General features: G+C 40.7%; 1 protein-coding gene across 1 annotated transcript in view; it reads left to right on the top strand.

Moving 5' to 3' along the window:
* The window catches only part of TMEM131 (transmembrane protein 131), a 180,455-nt gene that overhangs the window by 72,408 nt on the left and 87,151 nt on the right, over positions 1-20,896 (top strand). Inside the window, exon 4 of the mRNA XM_074965351.1 lies at positions 17,939-18,007. Within this exon, the coding sequence (XP_074821452.1) occupies positions 17,939-18,007 (69 nt within the window). The remainder of the gene's footprint in view (positions 1-17,938; positions 18,008-20,896) is intronic.

The raw sequence follows: 20,896 nt of genomic DNA, 5'->3' as shown, positions 1-20,896 counted from the left end.
TTTTTAAAAGTGCGATACTGTGTTGCAGTTAATTATATCTGTAGATTGGGTCTTTTTCTTTAGCAGTGCATGGTGCCTTTTGTTATCTGAAGGAATATTTATCTGTAAATTGATCAATAATAGCCTATGGGTACATTGCAGAGAGACGTTAGCAGTGTTTTGACTTCAGAGTTTGCATTGCTTCACAATCATGTCAGAATCTGCTGGCCTTTTGCCTTGAGGTGTATGTAACCATGCACCTGTGTGGTAATATGCTGGCTGTTCTATCCTTCAGCTACCTTAAACAGGAATGCTGATTCGGCACGCAAAGAGGACTCTGTAACTTTAACAGTAGGTTGTGCTTCAACCTGTACTTGGGTACTCTGTTTACTCAGAATTTTTTTAGGGTGACAGAGTTGTGTCATGGAGGTCTTTCCAACCCTCATCTTTTCCCATGGGAGAGCAGCACTTTGTGCTGCACTTCCTTTACAGTCGTGTTGGGGTAAAGACAAAAAAAAAGTGATCTCCATTGCCCACAAAACATATCTTCCCATGTAAGTGGATGAGTACAGTAAATTTGCAAGATTGATATGTACAGTTTAAAAACTTAGTCACCAGAACTGCAACTTTCTTTCTTTTTCTGATCCTCAAATTCTGACCTTGTAACTCCACATAAAAATCCTTAATATGAAATGTCTGTTGTGCAGTTTTAAAGTTTGTCTGTTGAATTAGACCATTTTTACTTTGTAGCGTTTTCGGCTGTGTGGTAAGAATTTTTGTGCTGCGAGACTTCTTGTTTGTACATTTTGGTGATTTGCTTAGTTAACTAAACTTTCTCTTGCTTTGGCTGTGAAGCTTGTTCTGTCCCCAAAGCTCCATGTGAGAATGTTCTTTGAGTCTATAGCTCATATACAGATATTCGTAGCTTTGACATCAGACTGTAGCTCATACACAGGGGAGCAAAGAGGAATTATAGACCTCATCAGCCTAACTTTGATACCTGGAAAGATACTGGAACAAATTATTAAAAAATCTGTTTGTAAAGCACCTAGAGGATAATAGGGTTATAAAGAATAGCCAGAATAAATTTGTCAAGAACAAATCATGCCAAACCAACCTAGCTTCCTTCTTTGACAGGGTTACTTAACCCCAGTGGATAGGGGAGAAGCGGTAAGGTTTTGACACAGTCCCACATGACATTCTCATAAGCAAATTAAGGAAACGTCTAGATAAAATTGCTGTAATGTGGGTGCACAACTGGTTGAAAGACTGTATTCAGTTAGCAGTTACCAACGGTTCGCTGTCAAACTGGGAGGGCTTATCTAGTGCGGTCTTGCAGGGGTCAGTCCTGGGTCCAGTACTAGTCAATATTTTCATTAATGACTTGGATAAGAGAGTGGAGAACATGCTTATAAAATTTGTGGATGCCACCAAACTGGAAGGGATTGCAGACAGTATTATAATTCAAAATGTATGACAGCTGCCCAGTGTCCCAGTCACACAAATTAATATTGAGCTAGAGACTCTTTGATGGTAATCTCCAAGAACGTAGTTTTATCCTAATTAATAACCAGACCAATGCGTGTTGGTTCTTGCCTGTCCAGATCAGCCATCAGCTGCAGGAATTAATCAGAGTCAGTGGGACATTGTCCACAGTGTATTCAAGATCTTGAAGTGGAATGGTGTTGGGTTGAACACCACCGACAGCTGCCTTCTCAAGTGCCTCCATCAACCGATGGATGGTGGCAAGATGCAGTCTTGCCAAACTCCCTTGCAGATAGGAAACCCTGGCATGTATCTGCCATGGACTCAAATGCAGCTTTCTGCTCCCTTTTAGAGCTCTGTTATCAATGACACTGTCTTCTGAGGATTGCCTCGATGCCTCATCAGATCCCATAAACTTGCTCAATACATTGAATAAAAGGCCTGACAGAAATCTATAAAAAGTGCTGTGCACAGCTTATTAAATTCAGCCATCTTTTTAAAAAAACTGTCTCAAGGTAAAGATCTAGTCAACAGTGGAATGACCAAGTCTAAAGTTGCACTGAGTATTTCAGCCTTTGCCACAAATTGCATCATTGATTCAAGACACTAATGCAGAAGCGAATTCTTTCCTTGGGTCTGATGATAGCATAATACCTCTATAATAGTGACTTTCAGTGTTAGTGAACAGGTATTGTCGAAACACACAAGGTCCATGGATTTAACTAAAGGTGTAGTGTTGCACCAGTTTAGTTAAACAGTTGCCACTTGTGTGTGGACACTCTCTTAACATGGGTTTAAATTAAGTTTAGTTTGGACTAAGATTTAAGGTGTGGTGATAAATTGTTACCTAGTTTAGTTTTATACCTTATAAAAGCAATTAGTTTAGCTAAGATGGTCCAGTTAAAAGCCTAGCCTAGGTTTATATAAATGTAGTCTTTGTTTAAATGGAAAAGTTTTGCCACTTACACGACTGTAGATGCTTTTATACTGCTGTAAGTGGCTTTTTTGATTGTCTAGACACCTTCCCAAGCAACATAAGTCAAACCAAACAAAGTCACTCTTATACCAGAATAAGAGGGTCTGTATGGGGGTTTATATTAATTAAGCTGTTCACCTTAAGTTATATTGAAAAAATTTACCTGTGTAAACAAAGCCTTTTATCCTAATCCAGACAACCTAGACAGGCATCAGTGCATCAATTTTGATTCACATTTTGAAGATCCTCTCCATGACAATAACTACAGGTTTTTAAAGAATGGATTTGGGGCATAAGTATGTGATATATTAAAGGACAATTGCATGATAACTTGTTTTATGTATCCGTGTAATCACTTATACAAAGGGCCTTGGTGATGGCCCTATTCTGAAATAAGACCCTAAGGGCAGTTGAATGAATTCAGTTTAAGGAAGGAATATATTCTGCATAAATCGGATGGAGAAGCCTGAGCAGATAAATCAAACCCTTCTGTACTTGATTAAATGTAAAAGGAAAAAGACAAAGTAGCTTTCCACCTCTGTAAGTTAAAGCAGTGGTTCTCAACTTGGAGTCCATGGCCTACAGGGAGACCATGAGCCAGTTTCAGGGGGTCCCTGAGCACTGGTGCCCTGTGGAGCAGAAGCCCCAAATCCATGGGCGGAGTTGGAGAGGAGCACGGGGAGAGTTGTCCCCCCCCCAAACTGCAGTGCCTTAACCAGAGAGGGACAGTTCTGGGGGCAGCTCCACACATTCCCTCTGCCCCCAAAGCCCCACCCCCTGGCCAGGTCTGAGGTGGGAAGCCAGAGCTGGGCAGTGTGGTGTGGCTGCTACTTTGGCTGGTGCTATGGAGGATGCAGCCATGGCGCTCCCCTATCTCCTCCTCCTTCTCAGCTCCCAGCCTCTTTTGACTGCTTGCACAGCTGGTCAGAGCCACCCTGGCCGAGGGACCTAGTTCTGGCAGAGCTCTCAGAGAGCACTGACTGTGTGGGGGCCCTCCTGGCACAACCCCTACCTATCTTCCAGCATTACAGCACCTATCGCTTGCCATTCAGGAAAATGAAGGACTCAGTTATGAGGGAAGGGAAGGGGGAAATGGAGGGGCTTATCCCCTGGCATGGAGGAGAGGGTAATGGGTGGTACACAGAACCCCTTGGATGGGCAGAGTGGGGAATGGGGGACACAGCTCCTGCAGTGTGGGAGGAGTGTATGTGAGGTTGCAGGCATTCCTAAAATTGAATGGGATAGGAGGGTGGAACACAGGGAATTTGAAGGGGGAGTGGAGGAACGTAAAGAGCCCCAGGTGTGTGTAATGCGCTCAGCCTACAGAAGCAATGAAGTGTGCAACCCTCTTAATTATCATATCTTATTGAAGTGTGGAGCCCTTTGGTTTTAAAGATTTAGGCTGTTGCAGTCACCCACATGGGGTGAGTTCTCATGCATGTCAAAGTTGTTACTCACTTGTGTTTATTATGAGGAACAGAGTTGGCTGTTAACAGGAAGAGACAAACTTTTATTGAAAGTGAACTTAAAGTGAGAAAATAACTGGCTTTGTATGAAACCTCAGTGGCACTCAGTTGAAAGTGTGGAACATCACACATAATGTGGGCAGAAAGTTGCAAACATAGTATGTTGCAGTTAAGATAAATGTGAAGCATCTATTTTCCAGACCAATTCTTATTTAATAAGATATGACTAATGAGATGTTGGGAAGATGTTGCTCACAGTACAGTGGCAAAAATTCTGGCACTATGCTATAAAAGATATGAAAGTTTAAAAAAAAAAGGGGGGGGCAACCTAATGCTCAGTTTTCGAGAATTTAAAGAATCATAAGGAATCATTTTTTACTTTTTATAAACACTACACTGATTGCGATTGTAGGATATCTCCTGAAATTATAAGAAGAAGTTGGGACAGCCAAGTTGAGAAGAGGCTTTGGGGAATAGAATGCCAAGGTTTAAAAGTGGAAAGCTTGGTGAGACTCTCACTCTGCATTTGAAGTGTTACGTGGGCAGATTTGGAGTGGCAAACGTGTTAAATTTCTTAGTAATGACTTGATACGTTCTCTCTGAACACTTACAAAATCCTATGTATAAACCTAAAATACCTGCATATGCTACGCTCTGAGACATAATTTGAGACGTGAATGGAATGAGAGCAGATATGCCAGAACTTGTTACAAGGAAGAGGTGGTTATTAAGTATTCTGAAATACATGGTCTTTCAAAGTAAGTATATAATAGAATGTGATCAGTACAGTTGTATAGTTGTTGTAATATAGAGTGTGCAACTAATTTGAGATTGAAAATGTAATTTATAATAGTCTAGTTAGACTTTCAAGGATTGGATGATTTTCAGTGTTGTATGCCTAAACTTAGCCCCCTGTGTAAACTGATTTTTTTCAAACAAGCTACGTGGCATCTCCCATTGGACTGTCTATTTAGGTGCCTGAATATGGACTTAGGAGACTTTAGGCATCCAATTTTGAAAATGTCAGCAAATAAATGAGAAATTATGTCCCCCATTTTATTTCAAAACATTTATCTTGCTTTGTTCATCACTTACCGTCAGTTTTCTGCTGCCTTCTGATTTGACACTGACCAAAAACTTGTGATACAGACCTCATGAGTAGTGTGAAAACATTTCATATTTGGGTAAACCAACATTAAAAAATGCATGTTTGTGGGTGTGGGCAGAAGAGTTTTTTGGGGGATAGGCTAAACAACAGAGTGATGGAGGCCATTAGAGGCAAAAAGCCTTGGTTAAAAATTGAAAATAAAATCGTAGTTCGGAAAATAGGAAGAGGTGTAAACTGTGGCAAGTCAAACGTAAAAGTAGAGTTAGGCAGGCGAAAAAAGAATTTAAAGAGCAACTAGTAAGACATTTTAACAACAAACAAAAATATTATACATCAATAGCAGGAAGGTGCTCAAGAGCACTCAAGGAAGATAATGCCATTGCAGAGAAGCTAAATTAATTCTTTACATCAGTCTTCACTGCAGAGGATGTGAGGGAGATCCCCACTCCTGATCCTCAGATTTGTGACCTAAAAAGAATGGAACTGTCCCAGATTGAGGTGTCAATAGAGGAGACTTAGGAACAGATTATTGAATTAAAGAGTAAGTCACTGGGACCAGATGGTATGTATTCGCCAAGAGTTTTGAAGGAACTCAAATATGAAATTACAGAACTACTAACTGTGGTATATAACATCACTTGAATCAGCTGCTGTACCAGATGACTGGAGGATTTGATAATTTTTAAGAGAAGACTCCAGAGGCAATCTTGGCAATTACAGGCTGTCAAGGTTCCTTCCCCACTCTGAACTCTAGTGTACAGATGTGGGGACCTGCATGAAAGACCCCCTAAGCTTATTCTTACCAGCTTAGGTTAAAAGCTGCCACCACCAAACTGTTACACAAAGCACAGGGGAAGTGCCCACTTGGAAACATCTCCCCCCCAAGCACTACACCCCTTCCTGGGGAAGGCTTGATAAAAGTCCTTACCAATTTGCATAGGTGAACACAGACCCAAACCCTCGGATCTTAAGAACAATGAAAAAAGCAATCAGGTTCTTAAAAGAAGAATTTTAATTAAAGAAAAAGTAAAAGAATCACCTCTGTAAAATCAGGATGGTAAATACCTTACAGGGTAATCAGATTCAAACCACAGAGAGTCCCTCTAGGCAAAACCCTAAATTACAAAAAGACACAAAAACAGGAATATACATCCCATTCAGCACAACTTATTTTATCAGCCATTTACACAAAACAGAATCTAACACATATCTAACTAGATTGCTTACTAACTCTTTACAGGAGTTCTGACCTGCATTCCTGCTCTGGTCCCAGCAAAAGCATCACACAGACGGAGAGGACCCTTTGTCCCCCCCCTCCAGCTTTGAAAGTATCTTGTCTCCTCATTGGTCATTTTGGTCAGGTGCCAGCGAGGTTATCTTAGCTTCTTAACCCTTTACAGGTGAAAGGGTTTTTCCTCTGGCCAGGAGGGATTTAAAGGTGTTTACCCTTCCCTTTATATTTATGACACAGGCTGATAAGCCTAACTTCAGTACCAGGCAAATTGGTTGAAACTGTAGTAAAGAACAGAATTATCAGACACATAGATGAATATGATTTGGTGGGGAAGTGTCAACATGCTTTTTATAACGGGAAATCATATCTCACCAATCTGTTAGAATTCTTTGAGGGTCCACAAATATGTAGACAAGGGTGATCCAGTGGATATAGTGTCCTTGGACTTTTAGAAAGCCTTTGACAAGGTCATCAAAGGCTCTTAAGCAAAGTAAGCAGTCATGGGATAAGAGGGAAGGTCCTCTCATGAATCAGTAATTGGTTAAAAGGCAGAAAATAAAGGGTAGGAATAAATGGTTATTTTTCAGAATGGAGGGATGTAATAATGATGCCCTATAGGGATCTGCACTGGGACCAAGGCTGTTCAACATATTCATAAGTGATCTGGAAAAAGGAGTAAGCAGTGAGGTGGCAAAGTTTGCAGACAATACAAATTTACTGAAGATAGTTAAGTCCAAGGCAGACTGCAAAGAGTTACAGAGGAATCTCACAAAACTGGATGGTGGGGAAATAAAATGGCAGATGAAATTTAATGTTGATAAATGCAAAGTAATGCACATTGGAAAACCTAATCCCATCTTTACTTACAAAAGGATGGATTATAAATTAGCTGTTACCATTCAAGAAAGAGATCGTGGAGTCCTCATGTATAGTTATCTGAAAACATCTGCCCAATATGCTGCAGCAGTCAAAATGCTAACAATGTTAGGAACCATTAGGAAAGGGATAGATAATAAGACAATAAATATCATAATGCCAGTATATAAATCAATGGTATGCCCACACTTTGAATACTGCATGCTATTCTTGTTACCCCATCTAAAAAAAATTATTAGAATTGGAAAAGGTACAGAGAAGGACAACAAAAATTATTAGGGGTGTGGAACAGCTTCCCTGTGAGAAGAGATTAAAAAGATTAGGACTTCTCATTTTAGAAAAGAGATGGGGAGGGGGGAACAAATGATAGCAGTCTATAACATGATGGTGGGAAGAAGGAGGATCCTGGGAACTACAGGCCAGTCAGCCTCACCTCAGTCCCTGGAAAAATCATGGAGCAGGTCCTCAAAGAATCAATCCTGAAGCACTTACATGAGAGGAAAGTGATCAGGAACAGTCAGCCTGGATTCACCAAGGGAAGGTCATGCCTGACTAATCTAATCGCCTTTTATGATGAGATTACTGGTTCTGTGGATGAAGGGAAAGCAGTGGATGTATTGTTTCTTGACTTTAGCAAAGCTTTTGACACGGTCTCCCACAGTATTCTTGTCAGCAAGTTAAGGAAGTATGGGCTAGATGAATGCACTATAAGGTGGGTAGAAAGCTGGCTAGATTGTCGGGCTCAATGGGTAGTGATCAATGGCTCCATGTCTAGTTGGCAGCCGGTGTCAAGTGGAGTGCCCCAGGGGTCGGTCCTGGGGCCGGTTTTGTTCAATATCTTCATAAATGATCTGGAGGATGGTGTGGATTGCACTCTCAGCAAATTTGCGGATGATACTAAACTGGGAGGAGTGGTAGATACGCTGGAGGGGAGGGATAGGATACAGAGGGACCTAGACAAATTGGAGGATTGGGCCAAAAGAAATCTGATGAGGTTCAATAAGGATAAATGCAGGGTCCTGCACTTAGGATGGAAGAATCCAATGCACCGCTACAGACTAGGGACCGAATGGCTAGGCAGCAGTTCTGCGGAAAAGGACCTAGGGGTGACAGTGGACGAGAAGCTGGATATGAGTCAACAGTGTGCCCTTGTTGCCAAGAAGGCCAATGGCATTTTGGGATGTATAAGTAGGGGCATAGCGAGCAGATCGAGGGATGTGATCGTTCCCCTCTATTCGACACTGGTGAGGCCTCATCTGGAGTACTGTGTCCAGTTTTGGGCCCCACACTACAAGAAGGATGTGGATAAATTGGAGAGAGTCCAGCGAAGGGCAACAAAAATGATTAGGGGTCTAGAGCACATGACTTATGAAGAGAGGCTGAGGGAGCTGGGATTGTTTAGTCTGCAGAAGAGAAGAATGAGGGGGGATTTGATAGCTGCTTTCAACTACCTGAAAGGGGGTTCCAAAGAGGATGGCTCTAGACTGTTCTCAATGGTAGCAGATGACAGAACGAGGAGTAATGGTCTCAAGTTGCAATGGGGGAGGTTTAGATTGGATATTAGGAAAAACTTTTTCACTAAGAGGGTGGTGAAACACTGGAATGCGTTACCTAGGGAGGTGGTAGAATCTCCTTCCTTAGAGGTTTTTAAGGTCAGGCTTGACAAAGCCCTGGCTGGGATGATTTAACTGGGAATTGGTCCTGCTTCGAGCAGGGGGTTGGACTAGATGACCTTCTGGGGTCCCTTCCAACCCTGATATTCTATGATTCTATGGTGTGCAGAAAGTGAATAAGGAAGTGGTGTTTACTCCTCCTCATAACACAAGAACTAGGGGTGACCAAATGAAATTAATGGGCAGCAGGTTTAAAACAAACAAAAGGAAGTACTACTTCACACAACGCACAGTAAACCTGTGGAACTTTTTGCCAGAGGATGTTGTGAAGGCCAAAAATATAACTGAATTAAAAAAAGAAATAACATAAGAATGGCTATACTGGGTCAGCCCAGTATCGTGTCTTCCGACAGTGGCCAATGCCAGGCTCTTCAGAGGGAATGAATGGAACAAGTAACCATCAAGTGATCCATCCCCTGTCATCCACGCCCAACTTCTGGCAATCAGAGGGTAGGGAAACACAGAGCATGGGGTTGCCTCCCTGACCATCTTAACTAATAGCCATTGATGGGCATCTTCCATGAATTTATCTAATTCCTTTTTGAACCCCTTTCTTGTTTTGGCCTTCCAAACATCCCCTGGCCACAAGATAAAAGCATGGAGAATAGGTTCTTCAAAGGTATTTGCCAAGATTGTCAGGAACACAACCCTGTGCTCTGGGTGTCCCTAAACCTCTGACTGCTAGGTGCTGGGACTGGACAACAGGGGATGGATTATTCGATTATTGCCCTGTTCTGTTCATTCCCTCTGAAGCATCTGGACTGTCAGAAAACAGGATAGTGGGATAGATGGACAATTGGTCTGGCCCAGTATGACCATTCTAGTGTTCTTATATTATCACTTAAGATTAAACTAAACTCAAATACTAGCTTAATTCATAGCATCAGTCTTGATAGTATCGTAAGGGAGAAGAACTAAAAGCAAAATAGTTTCATTTGTTGGCTAAGTGAAACTAAATTAAAACTTGATGTTAGGCATACACATTTGATATTTACCTTGAGTAATGAAACAAGGCATGGACTCACTAATGAGTTTTTATGCCACCCTGATCTTGATCGGGATTCTGGGTATTATGATGATACAAATGGTAGCAATATGAATTTAGTGAGCCTGTACTACCATAGCTTGTGCAGGGGGCAGCATACTGCACTAGTGAGGATGGTATTGAGGCAACTAATTTGCTTTGTAGTGGTTTTGATGGTGGTATCTTTGTCAAAATTTTGTTTTTTAATTAAAACCTGCTGTATGAAACTTTAATTTTAGCCTGTCTTCCCACATAAAATATTAGACTACCTTTCTTGGTGCTTCCTCTTTCAATACCTCTTCTGCTTTCTTATTGTCATCTGCAACAGAGTAAGTCTTCTGTTCTAATCCTTCCAGGCCCTGGATGGCTCCTCCTACTATATATACCTCTCTCTGTTTATTCCTGTTCCACTCAACCCTCTCTCCTTAAACTTCCCAATATCCTCCCACAGTTTTTCTTTGCACCTTCTTGTGTGTTGTCCCTTATGGTTGGAACAGTTCCTCTCTCATGTTCCAGATAATCATCTTCTCCTTCAAATCTCTACATTCCTTCTGCGAGACCTTATAATGGTAACCCTGCAAGACTTTTGTGCAAACTGAAGCTTGTAGCGTTACCTAGTATATTGTCTGAACTAGACTGTAAACTCCTTGGGGCAGGGATTATGTAATTGTTTTTGTATAATGCATGAGAATATTGCTGGCACTCCATATACAAATATAATTAGAAGCTAGCCATTTCTTTAGCAGTGTCCGCCAATTACAATAAGATTGGAAAATGAATTCTAGTATGTTAAAACATTGCTAATTAGTGCTCACCAGCTTGTTTTTAATTAAAAGTGAAGTTAAATGTCCTCAATATGCCCTTGCAAATAGAATCCCTAACTTTACAGGCAGAAATGCAAGAACTGAAAAACTGGTATCTAGCCAGTTAGACCAGCTGATTATTATCTAATGCCTATAGTAAACTACTTGTGGACTATTTGCCTGCTCTGTGAGACTAAGCAAACCATCAGTGTATAACTAAAGTTGTTCTCGTGTGTAGTCACCTCTAAAAGGACACACATTTTTGTAACTACTTCTACCTGTGCTTTGAAATCAGTAGAAGAAAAAAATCTTATTGATGTATTGCAGCATTTGTGAATGTATTGTCGCATTTAGGCACTTATATTCTGTAAGAAACTGCATAAATTCAAGTATTTCTCCCATCTGTCACTTCCCTGCATGCATCAAAAGTAGATCAGTGAAATATAAGTACCAAAAATTTGGGCGCTGTTTGTCCTATCAGATCAGAGTGGAATAAAAATGACTTTTTTAAATCAATTTTAATCAACACTGAAAATATTTAAATCAGATGTATTTTACATTTTACTCATTCTTTAAAATGAGAAGAAAGTGAGTTCTTAAATTGCTAACATGGATGTTCTCTACTTGTTCCTTTAGTTTTCCAGTAGTTAGTAGAAAGTCTGTGTAAAATATGAAATTCTACTAAGAAGTTTTATGCTTAAAATCCTCATCTGTACTGAAGAAATACACAGATACAGGAAAAACAGAACACCTACTTGCACTTCCCCACCTCAGTTTCCTCAGCACTCTTGAGATTTTTTTGGGTTTAAGTCAGTGTCCCCAGTGGAGTCCAGGATCCCACTGTCTGCACATAGTCTCTCCCTCCCTGTCCTTTGCACCTGGCTTCCTTTCTTCTTCCTTAGCTGGTCACTCAGTTAAACAAGACCTCTCTGCTGTGAAAGCATGCCTCTCTGATCCTCTTTCCTAGCCAAGCTTCCTGTGTCTCTCTTTTTCCCCTGATCTGCTCAGTCTGTGTGATTTTTAAAGGCTAGCATCAACACTTCGGGTTTTTGTTTTCCTGTTCGGAGATTTCTCCACTCTCCAAGCACCAGCCCCGCAGTCAAACTTGATTGAACTGGTTTCCCAGTTCAAGCAACCCTCTTTAGCATACCTGTTGTTTAGTAGTGAGAGTATAGTTAAGGGTAATGATTTTCCATTGTGCCTGGTCTGGGAAATGGGTGATGCAGGTCTGACAGAACATAGCTGATACGACATACACTGAGGCATGAAATGATACAGCAGTTTCAAAACATCAGTCTGAATTCATATAGTTTACATAGGCAGATTCTCTAAATTATCACAGGTTTCAGAGTAACAGCCGTGTTAGTCTGTATTCGCAAAAAGAAAAGGAGTACTTGTGGCACCTTAGAGACTGACCAATTTATTTGAGCATAAGCTTTCGTGAGCTACAGCTGACTTCATCGGATGCATACTGTGGAAAGTGTAGAAGATCTTTTTATACACACAAAGCATGAAAAAATACCTCCCCCCACCCCACTCTCCTGCTGGTAATAGCTTATCTCCCCCCCCCCCCCCCCCCGACGTTCTTGTTAAACCCTGGATTTGTGCTGGAAATGGCCCACCTTGATTATCATACACATTGTAAGGAGAGTGGTCACTTTAGATAAGCTATTACCAGCAGCAGAGTGGGGTGGGGGGAGGTATTTTTTCATGCTTTGTGTGTATAAAAAGATCTTCTACACTTTCCACAGTATGCATCCGATGAAGTGAGCTGTAGCTCACGAAAGCTTATGCTCAAATAAATTGGTTAGTCTCTAAGGTGCCACAAGTACTAAATTATCACAGTGACTGAAACTGCACCTTGCATCTATATGCCCAAATTAGTCTGCTTGGAGAAGTTTCTTGTATACAGCTGAATATCCCTGATGATAGGACTCAGTTGTATATCTGTCTCCTAAGCAGAACCAAACTTAATTGATCATTTCAGTAGTGTGGTAAACTGTTTTTTGTTAAATCCCTTAAGCATGATTACAGTAGAATTTATTGTAAATGTAAGCAAGAAATTTTTGCGTTTGTCTCATGTTCTAGTATATTAGGTTTTCAAAAACAGCCCAATATGGTTGACATTGGTTTATAAATTTCATTTTATTACTGAGTCAAAAGTAGACTTTCTTGTTGAGGTCTTTGTGGGTTTTTTATGTGATAGTGTTCTAGATGCCACTGAAGCATGATTATTAATAAATTGTTGCCAAAATATTGCATTTGGTGCAATTCAGAAGTGTTAGCATGTAATCAAATCAACGTAAAATATCTCAAATTTCTGTTCCAGCAGATCCTTACATGGCAGTATGCATGCATAGCAGCTGCTAATGTTGCCTGTTCAGTGGAGAGTCTGATTAGCATGAATAATCTTTCAAGATGCCCAGTTCTACATTTTCATATTTAAAAAAATAACAAGTGTCAAGTTAAAAATAAGGAAGATGGAGAGATTTACCTGGTTTAGAAAAGTTTGGGTACTTGCCTATTGTGTTTAAATTGGCCTGTAGCCATCCTGCCTTGGGCTGTATGTTTATTAGATCTCACAAGGCTGGGACAGAACTTAATTGGAGACTTTCAAGGAATATATGTAGGTACTGCAGAAAGACATTAGTGACTCAGTAGGTAGCAATCTCATCTGAGTAAGGTAGATGGTCCTCCTCCAGCTCCCAGTTTTATAGGGTCCAAACACCATAACAGATGCACTGGAATACCCCATGAAAAGGTCCTGGTCAAATTTCAGTGGTGATAATTACCTTCCACCTTCACCCAAGCTCCTCTGCTGAGCCAACTGTGCAATACTGGCAGAGGCCTGTGGACAGATTCCACTACTGGTAAAGTGGGTCTGACAGAAAAAATTTGGGCACCACTGGTCTATTGGCTACATAGAAACTGCACCTTCTGAACAAATTGTTTTTCTGCATGTATGAGAGTCATAGGTTTGCTTCAGTGACTAATAACTCCTACTACCTTTTATTCCTGCAAACACTTCAGAGCTGAGAAGCGGAAGAAGAATTAGCTGAATTACTTTTTGGTTTGTACCATCAACAGAGTTAACTGTGTGTCAGCTGCAGCATCTATATTAATGTTCACTCCCAAGCCAAAATAATAGCTTGACTTCTGTGTTTTAGACCTCAAATTGCTTGCAGGGCTGGCAATTAAAAAAAATACTTCTGAATTGACTTGCTGTTGAAGGCACTGAGAGAAGTAAACATGGAACCTCAGTGCCATTTTTAGTCTCTTTTGGGGGACTGTATAACCACAGTGTGATCCTTGTTCCCACTGTCAGAAGCCTTGAAATGTTTTTTCCATGCAGGCAGGGGGCCAGGGTTCAAGAATATAGCAATCTGAAAAAGTCACATTCTACAATAATGTGGCATGTCCCAGGATAAATGTCTGCTTCTTAGTTCTGATATTCTTAACAGCTGTAGGAAAGTCAAGAATTGTGAGGGGTGAAAAAAGCACTCTTTGATCCTGACATTTTTTAGAAGGTTCTCAGAAAACTCTACTATTCAACAACTTAAACTATGGGTATTAAAATACTTGCCTTGCAAGATGGCCTTGCTAATATCTGTTAACCCTGTGAGAATTGTGAATATCTGCAGAGGTCAGTCACATTTCCTTTTAAATGAATCTCTGAAGCAGGGGTCTCAAACTCAATTTACCTTAGGGCCAGTGCCAGTGTTCAAATCCTCCCAGCAGGCCAAGAATGTCACTCATGCCGCCCAGAACCCGCCCCCCAAAACTCTGCCCCCCACCTGCCTAAGGCTCTGTGAGGGAGTTTGGGTGGGGGAGGAGGTCTGGGATAGGGGATTGGGGTGCAGGGTTTGGCTGGGGCACGGGTGGGGGTGCAGGCTCTGAGAGCGGGCTGGGGGGGTGCGGCTCTTACCTGGGGCTCCAAGGCAGGGCGGGCTGGGGGGCCTCTGTGTGCTGCCACCCCAGGCACTGCCCCCACCGCTTCCCATTGGCCGCAGGGGCACTTGGGGCAGGAGCAGCACATGGAAGCACAGCCATGCTTGGCCGCAGGGGCACTTGGCTCAGGGGCCACAGGGAGGGGCCAGCAGACAGATGGAGCGAGCAGGCAGATGCTGCTCAGCTCTGTTGTGCTGCCGGGGCTCCAGGCCATTTTAAATCACCTGTGGGGGGGCACCCGGGGGCAGCAGATGGGGCCAAGGGAGAGACCCAGCCTCCAAAACTGCTGGAGCCCCGTGGGCCACACTGGGGAGGTTCGCGGGCTGCAAGTTTGAGACCCCTGCGCTAAGCCACTCTTTCTTTTGAGTTCAACTTTCATATTACCTTAGTTGAAATGGATCCCCTAGTCATAAATGCCTCATTTTGGTGAGCAAACTCTAGCGTAAATCTGATGTCTGTATAGTTCTAATGAAACACTTAAACAGCTGGCTTCTTTAAGGCTCTTATCATTGCATAAGAAATGATTTGGGTGGGTAGATAAGTAGCTTCAGACAGTCTCAGAGCCTATTTCATCTAAAAAATTAGAGAGGGAGAAAATCTACTGGGACATGTAGTGCATTCTTCATGCCAATGTAGAATTTGATCCCTGTTGTATATTTTCTTAGACTCCTCTTCAGTCTAGTTATAAACACTGTACAAGAAATAGTACTTCAACTCCTTCTATTGAAAGACTATACCACAGTCATGGACTTTACTGTTAAGATGTTTTTCCTGGTACTCTTTTCATTTAATTATTCTTAGTTATAGTTTAAGATACTGAGGTAAACCATTGGAGTTTAACCCTACAAATGTAGACCATTATATGCCGTTTTCACTTTTCTTTGTTTAACCAAACTGTATTAATTTCTTTCTTCATAAATCTGTCCCTTTAGGGTCCTAGTCACCTTTGTTACTCTTCTATGAATTTTCTCCATTAATTCCTGTTTGTTTATACCCTTCTGGAACTGAAGAAGAATAGGCTCTGAATTCAGATGCCTTAGAGTACACACATGGGGGAAATTAGGATTCAGAAAAGATCATTGGCAAAAGGAAATTATTTTAAAATGTCTAAAGCTCCTCTAACAGCATAGAGGGCTAGGGCTCAAATTAGGTAGAGTATCACAGAATGTGACCCTGTTGCTACTATCTTGTTCTCCAGAATTTTCTTTTTATTTAAAAGTCTCTAGCCATTATGGTTGTGAAGAAAACAGTCAAAAAGTGAGCAAACTGTAACCCAGAGGTCCCCAAACTAAGGGGGCGTGGAGAAACGTTCTGTTCCGGCCCTGCCCCCAGACATGGCCTCCTGACAAGGTATTGAGTTATCCCTAAGAGCGCCACTAGTTCCAAACCATATTATACCAAAAAGATTGCTTTAGATTACAATTCAAAACTATTTTAAAATCCATGTAGGAGAGTATTTGCAGCCAGTACTAATAACTGTCTTCATAGCAGAAAGGCCCAAGCTTGTCTCCTTTGGAGCAAATTTGTTATACTGTTTTAAAATAGCACAGTTGGAGCGGAAGCAGTAAATTGAGAGAAGTATATGGGTCCAAAGAAGGTTTTATATTGCAATGTTGAGCAATTTGCATTGAGAGAGTTTATTTGAGAAAGGTGGTCACTATGTTTTGAAACTATATTGTGTGGATTAGAATAAAACTTAAAAATCTGCATTATGGCATCTCTGTAACTTCTTAATGGCTGACTTCTAAATCAACTATGAATATGCGCAACCACTCTGTCAGTCATGACCACCTGCAAGTGGCTTAGTTACACAGTAGAGCCTTGCTAATTTTCTGACATGGCCACTCCCCACTTCTCACTTCAGCACTCAGCTGTTAGATCTTTGCTGAGGGTTCATATTGCTAAGACTTCATTGGCTTTGCAAACATATTACTGGACTGGTCATGGCCAAGGCTTTAATCTGGTTCTAAAATACAGTTAAGATTCTGTCTGGTATTTTAATTTTGTAATTGGTTCCCCAACTACACTGTGGTTGGAATGTGGACATATGCCCTTAAATTTGATCAATATTTCGCTTTTCTTCGAAGTACAATGAGACTTAAGTTCTCATTAAGTGCACAATTTCTTTTCAAATCCCATTGTCACAATTACAGGGCTAGTTGCACTACTGTCCCTTTTCTGGTCTCTCTAATGGCGCTCCCTCAGGTGTCGGGGGCCTTTACCTATCTTGGGATACAAATCCAAAATTTTCCCACTCATAGACCAGGCCCTGTGTTACATTACCCCAATGTAATGTTTTGTTTAGTTACGAACATTTCAGAGTTACGAATACCTCCATTCTCAAGGTGTTTGTAACGTTGAGGTTCTACTCTGTTATACACGATGCCACCTAGTGGCTGAAGAGTATAATATGCTTTAGCATTCCATTAGTTATCTAGTCAGTGCTAACTTCTTCAGACACCCCCAGAAACTGTCCGTCTCTGTGTAGCTCCTCGGGACAACTCCCCTCTTCCCTTGAGAGGATTCTTTCTTTAAAACCTGCCACAGTTCCCTTGATTTTCTGGTACCCAGGCCTTTTCCTGTTTTGCTGAGAAGTGGCTTATTTTGAGCCATTTTCCCCCTTCCTGCTTGTTTTTCTTACAACTCCCTTTTAAACTAAACCAATGTAGTTGTACGCTAAAGCAATGACCAGGTTAGCATACAGTATTCATAAATTACAGAGCAGTTCCAATTCAATCACATCTGTTTCATTCAAAGTGAAGTAAAATATTCTGGGGTCAGCAAGCCAAGTTCAATTTCAATTTGAAATTAATTACTCTTCCTTCTTGTTCCTCTTTGTAACATGTGGATTTGGGTCTGTAAGAGACCAATCATATGTGCATGAAATATTGTCATATGTCCTAATGGACATATGTGCTTGGACATTGATGTGGACATTGATGTATTTCCCTAATGTTTCGTCTTGGTATTTTGTTTATATTGGAATGGATATAATTGTGGAGGGAAAAATTAAAATGTTAGCCTAAACCATTTAAAATGTATAGTCTTAGCATAACATAATCCTGTTTGTCTCTTCATTTGATAGACTGCATTCAAAATAATTTTCAGATCCATTCGCTTAAAATCATCCAGTGAGTTTATTCATAAATGTATGCACTGAAGCACTGCACAGTAACAACTTGAGTAAATGCAATATGAACGTCACTGGTTGGACAAATTTGTTAAATTCTTCCTTCATCTAAAGTAATTATAACAGTACTAGCCTCCAGAAATTACTTGATAGGAAAGGAGGAATTGAGATGTGTGGAGAGAAAATGTATTTGTTGTTGCTACTTCTGTTAGAGCCTTATTTTTTTTCCCCCACAGTGTATCTCTGTATCGGGGGAATTGCAGACCTATCCGGTTTGAACCACCGATGCTGGATTTCCATGAACAGTAAGTTGGGAAGCTTTTAATTTCTGTCCTAGTTAGACCAATACAAAAACTAACCTAAACAACACACATACTTGATGGGCAGAACTTTAAATGTATATGTATTATTGCAGCTGGCCTAGCTATACTCGTCACCATGGGATATCGACCATCTTTGACTCCTAGCTAAAACTAGGCTCTTGACTTGTTTTGTACAGTTGGTCTAAGATGTGGAGGAATAGTTTGTTTTAAGCAGAGTCTGCTTTCATTGCATGCTACAGTGAAGCTAGCTGGATTACTTCCTATTTGTAGGAAAGAGTAATGGCACAATGTGGGGGATGTAGAGGAGTATCGGGAAAATAGTGGAAGTTTTTGCCTGTCCAAGCTGGAATATTATGCTGATCCTGAGTTATTTGTTAACCTATGGAGGGAAAGGGAGTCATGTATATATTTTGTCAAAGTGGTTGCCCAGGAATACCCTATGCACATGGAAGTATCTTTCTCCCTTTTATAGTAAATAAGTCGTTAAATATTAAAGCTATATGAAAGTGCTTTATTTTACAAGTATTAATGCAAGTTAAAGAAGTATGGGCTGAATGAATGGACTATAAGGTGGATAGAAAGCTGGCTAGATCATTGGGTTCAACAGGTAGTGATCAATGGCTCCATGTCTAGTTGGCAGCTGGTATCAAGCAGAGTGCCCCAAGGGTTGGTCCTGGGCCTGGTTTTGTTCAATAACTTCATTTAATCTGGAGGATGGTGTGGATTGCACCCTCAGCAAGTTTGCAGATGACACTAAACTGGGAGGAGTGGTAGATATGCTGGAGGGTAGGGATAGGATATAGAGGGCCCTAGACAAATTAGAGGATTGGGCCAAAAGAAATCTGATGAGGTTCAACAAGGACAAGTGCAGAGTCCTGCACTTAGGACGAAGAATCCCATGGACCGCTACAGACTAGGGACCGAGTGGCTAGGCAGCAGTTCTGCAGAAAAGGACCTAGGGGTTACAGTGGACGAGAAGCTGGATGAGAGTCAACAGTGTACCCTTGTTGCCAACAAGGCTAACAGCATTTTGGACAGTGTAAGTAGGAGCATTGTCAGCAGATGAGGTATGTGATGATTCCCTTCTATTCGACATTGGTGAGGCCTCATCTGGAGTACTGTGTCCAGTTTTGGGCTCCACACTACAAGAAGGATGTGGAAAAATTGGAAAGAGTCCAGTGGAGGGCAACAAAAATAATTAGGGGGCTGGAGTACATGACTTATAGGAGAGGCTGAGGGAACTGGGATTATTTAGTCTGCAGAAGAGAAGAATGAGGGGGGATTTGATATCTGCTTTCAACTACCTGACAGAGGATGGATCTAGACTGTTCTCAGTGCTAGCAGATTGCAGAACAAGGAGTAATGGTCTCAAGTTGCAGTGGGGGAGGTTCAGGTTGGATATTAGGAAAAACTTTTTCACTTGGAGGGCAGTAAAGCACTGGAATGGGTTACCTAGGGAGGTGGTGGACTCTCCTTCCTTAGAGGTTTTTAAGGTCAGGCTTGACAAAGCCCTGGCTGGGATGATTTAGTTGGGGATCGGTCCTGCTTTGAGCAGGGGATTGGACTAGATGACCTCCTGAAGTCTCTTCCAACCGTGATATTCTATATTTTATTCTATGGCCTTTGTCAGCGCAGTGAACAACAGACTACAGCTAATGTGCCACATTTATATTAACACATTGTTACAAAAAGAACTTGTAAGAGAAGCTAATCAACCATCTTAGGTTTGTCTATATTTCAGTACTTTGGTTTGGGAACTTTCTTGATTTTTAAATGTCAGTATGTGGTCATGGTCAGAAAACTAACTGTAGTTATTTGCTTATTATGATGTTTAAGCAAAACTGTCCAGTACAAAAGTGCCATGTTAGTCACATCTCTGCTATAACCACAAAATTTGATTGAATATCATTCATATAAATAATGCAGTACAAGAACTTCTAAATTCAGTAAGTTTAAAGACTGCTCATCTAGATAACTTTTTTTCTATGACACAGGTTTGATTATATGGTCTTAGTTACTGAATAAGAATAAAGTAAATGTATGGGGGAATTCCTGAAGAAGTTTTGATTTGTAGTGAATACACAGCATTCTTTTAACAGTTGAAGTTTATTTTTAATTTTTGTGCAGCTTTTTATCATAATGTTAATTGCTTCTACTCCTTTACTTTGTAGAAAAATCTCGCCTTTAAAATGATTTTCTGTATGCACATCTGAAGGAAATTAAATGAGTTATGTGAACTTCCAAATTTTTTGTTTCAGAAGTACTGAATATCTATATTTGTCGTAAAAATATGAATATAAATATAAAATATCAGTGTTTTAGCCTTAAAACTTATGTCTTAAATGTTCGTTCTAGTAAGTTTGCTCTTCATTATGGTTCAGTTGGTTTTTACATAAATCTGTCCTTCTAGAACTGTCACTTGGAAACAAGTCCAGTTAATATAGATCTGAAACACTGCCAAAACTGTTCAAGTTTGATATGCAAAGGACATGTGCAGTTGTATAGAATTAGTGCCAAATGATGTGGGCTTTTTAACCGAATACGGAAATTTCTCAGTTAAAAGTTGTAATGGGAGCATATGTGTCACTGGTTCGTTAAATGTTTTCTTCACTTTTTAAAAATACAAATGTTAAATATATTTACCTGCTGTAGAAAGTTGAAATGCTTTGCTGCGATTATAAATTTAGGCAGAAGACAATGGTCTGCTATTATGATAGATTTGTTAAAATTGTAGTAGGACTGTATCATTAGTGGAGAAAATGTTTGAGCTCTTTTTTATATCAGTTAAAACAAAAAGCTTGCTTGGCTTCAAAAATATAGGCCAGTCACTTCAAAACTGGCTGCCTAAAGCTAAGGCATCTTTATATACAC

Source organism: Natator depressus, chromosome 1, assembly GCF_965152275.1.
Source record: "Natator depressus isolate rNatDep1 chromosome 1, rNatDep2.hap1, whole genome shotgun sequence".
Lineage (NCBI taxonomy): Eukaryota > Metazoa > Chordata > Testudines > Cheloniidae > Natator > Natator depressus.
Note: the sequence above shows the minus strand (reverse complement) of the source record. Positions and strands in the feature narration are given on the sequence as shown.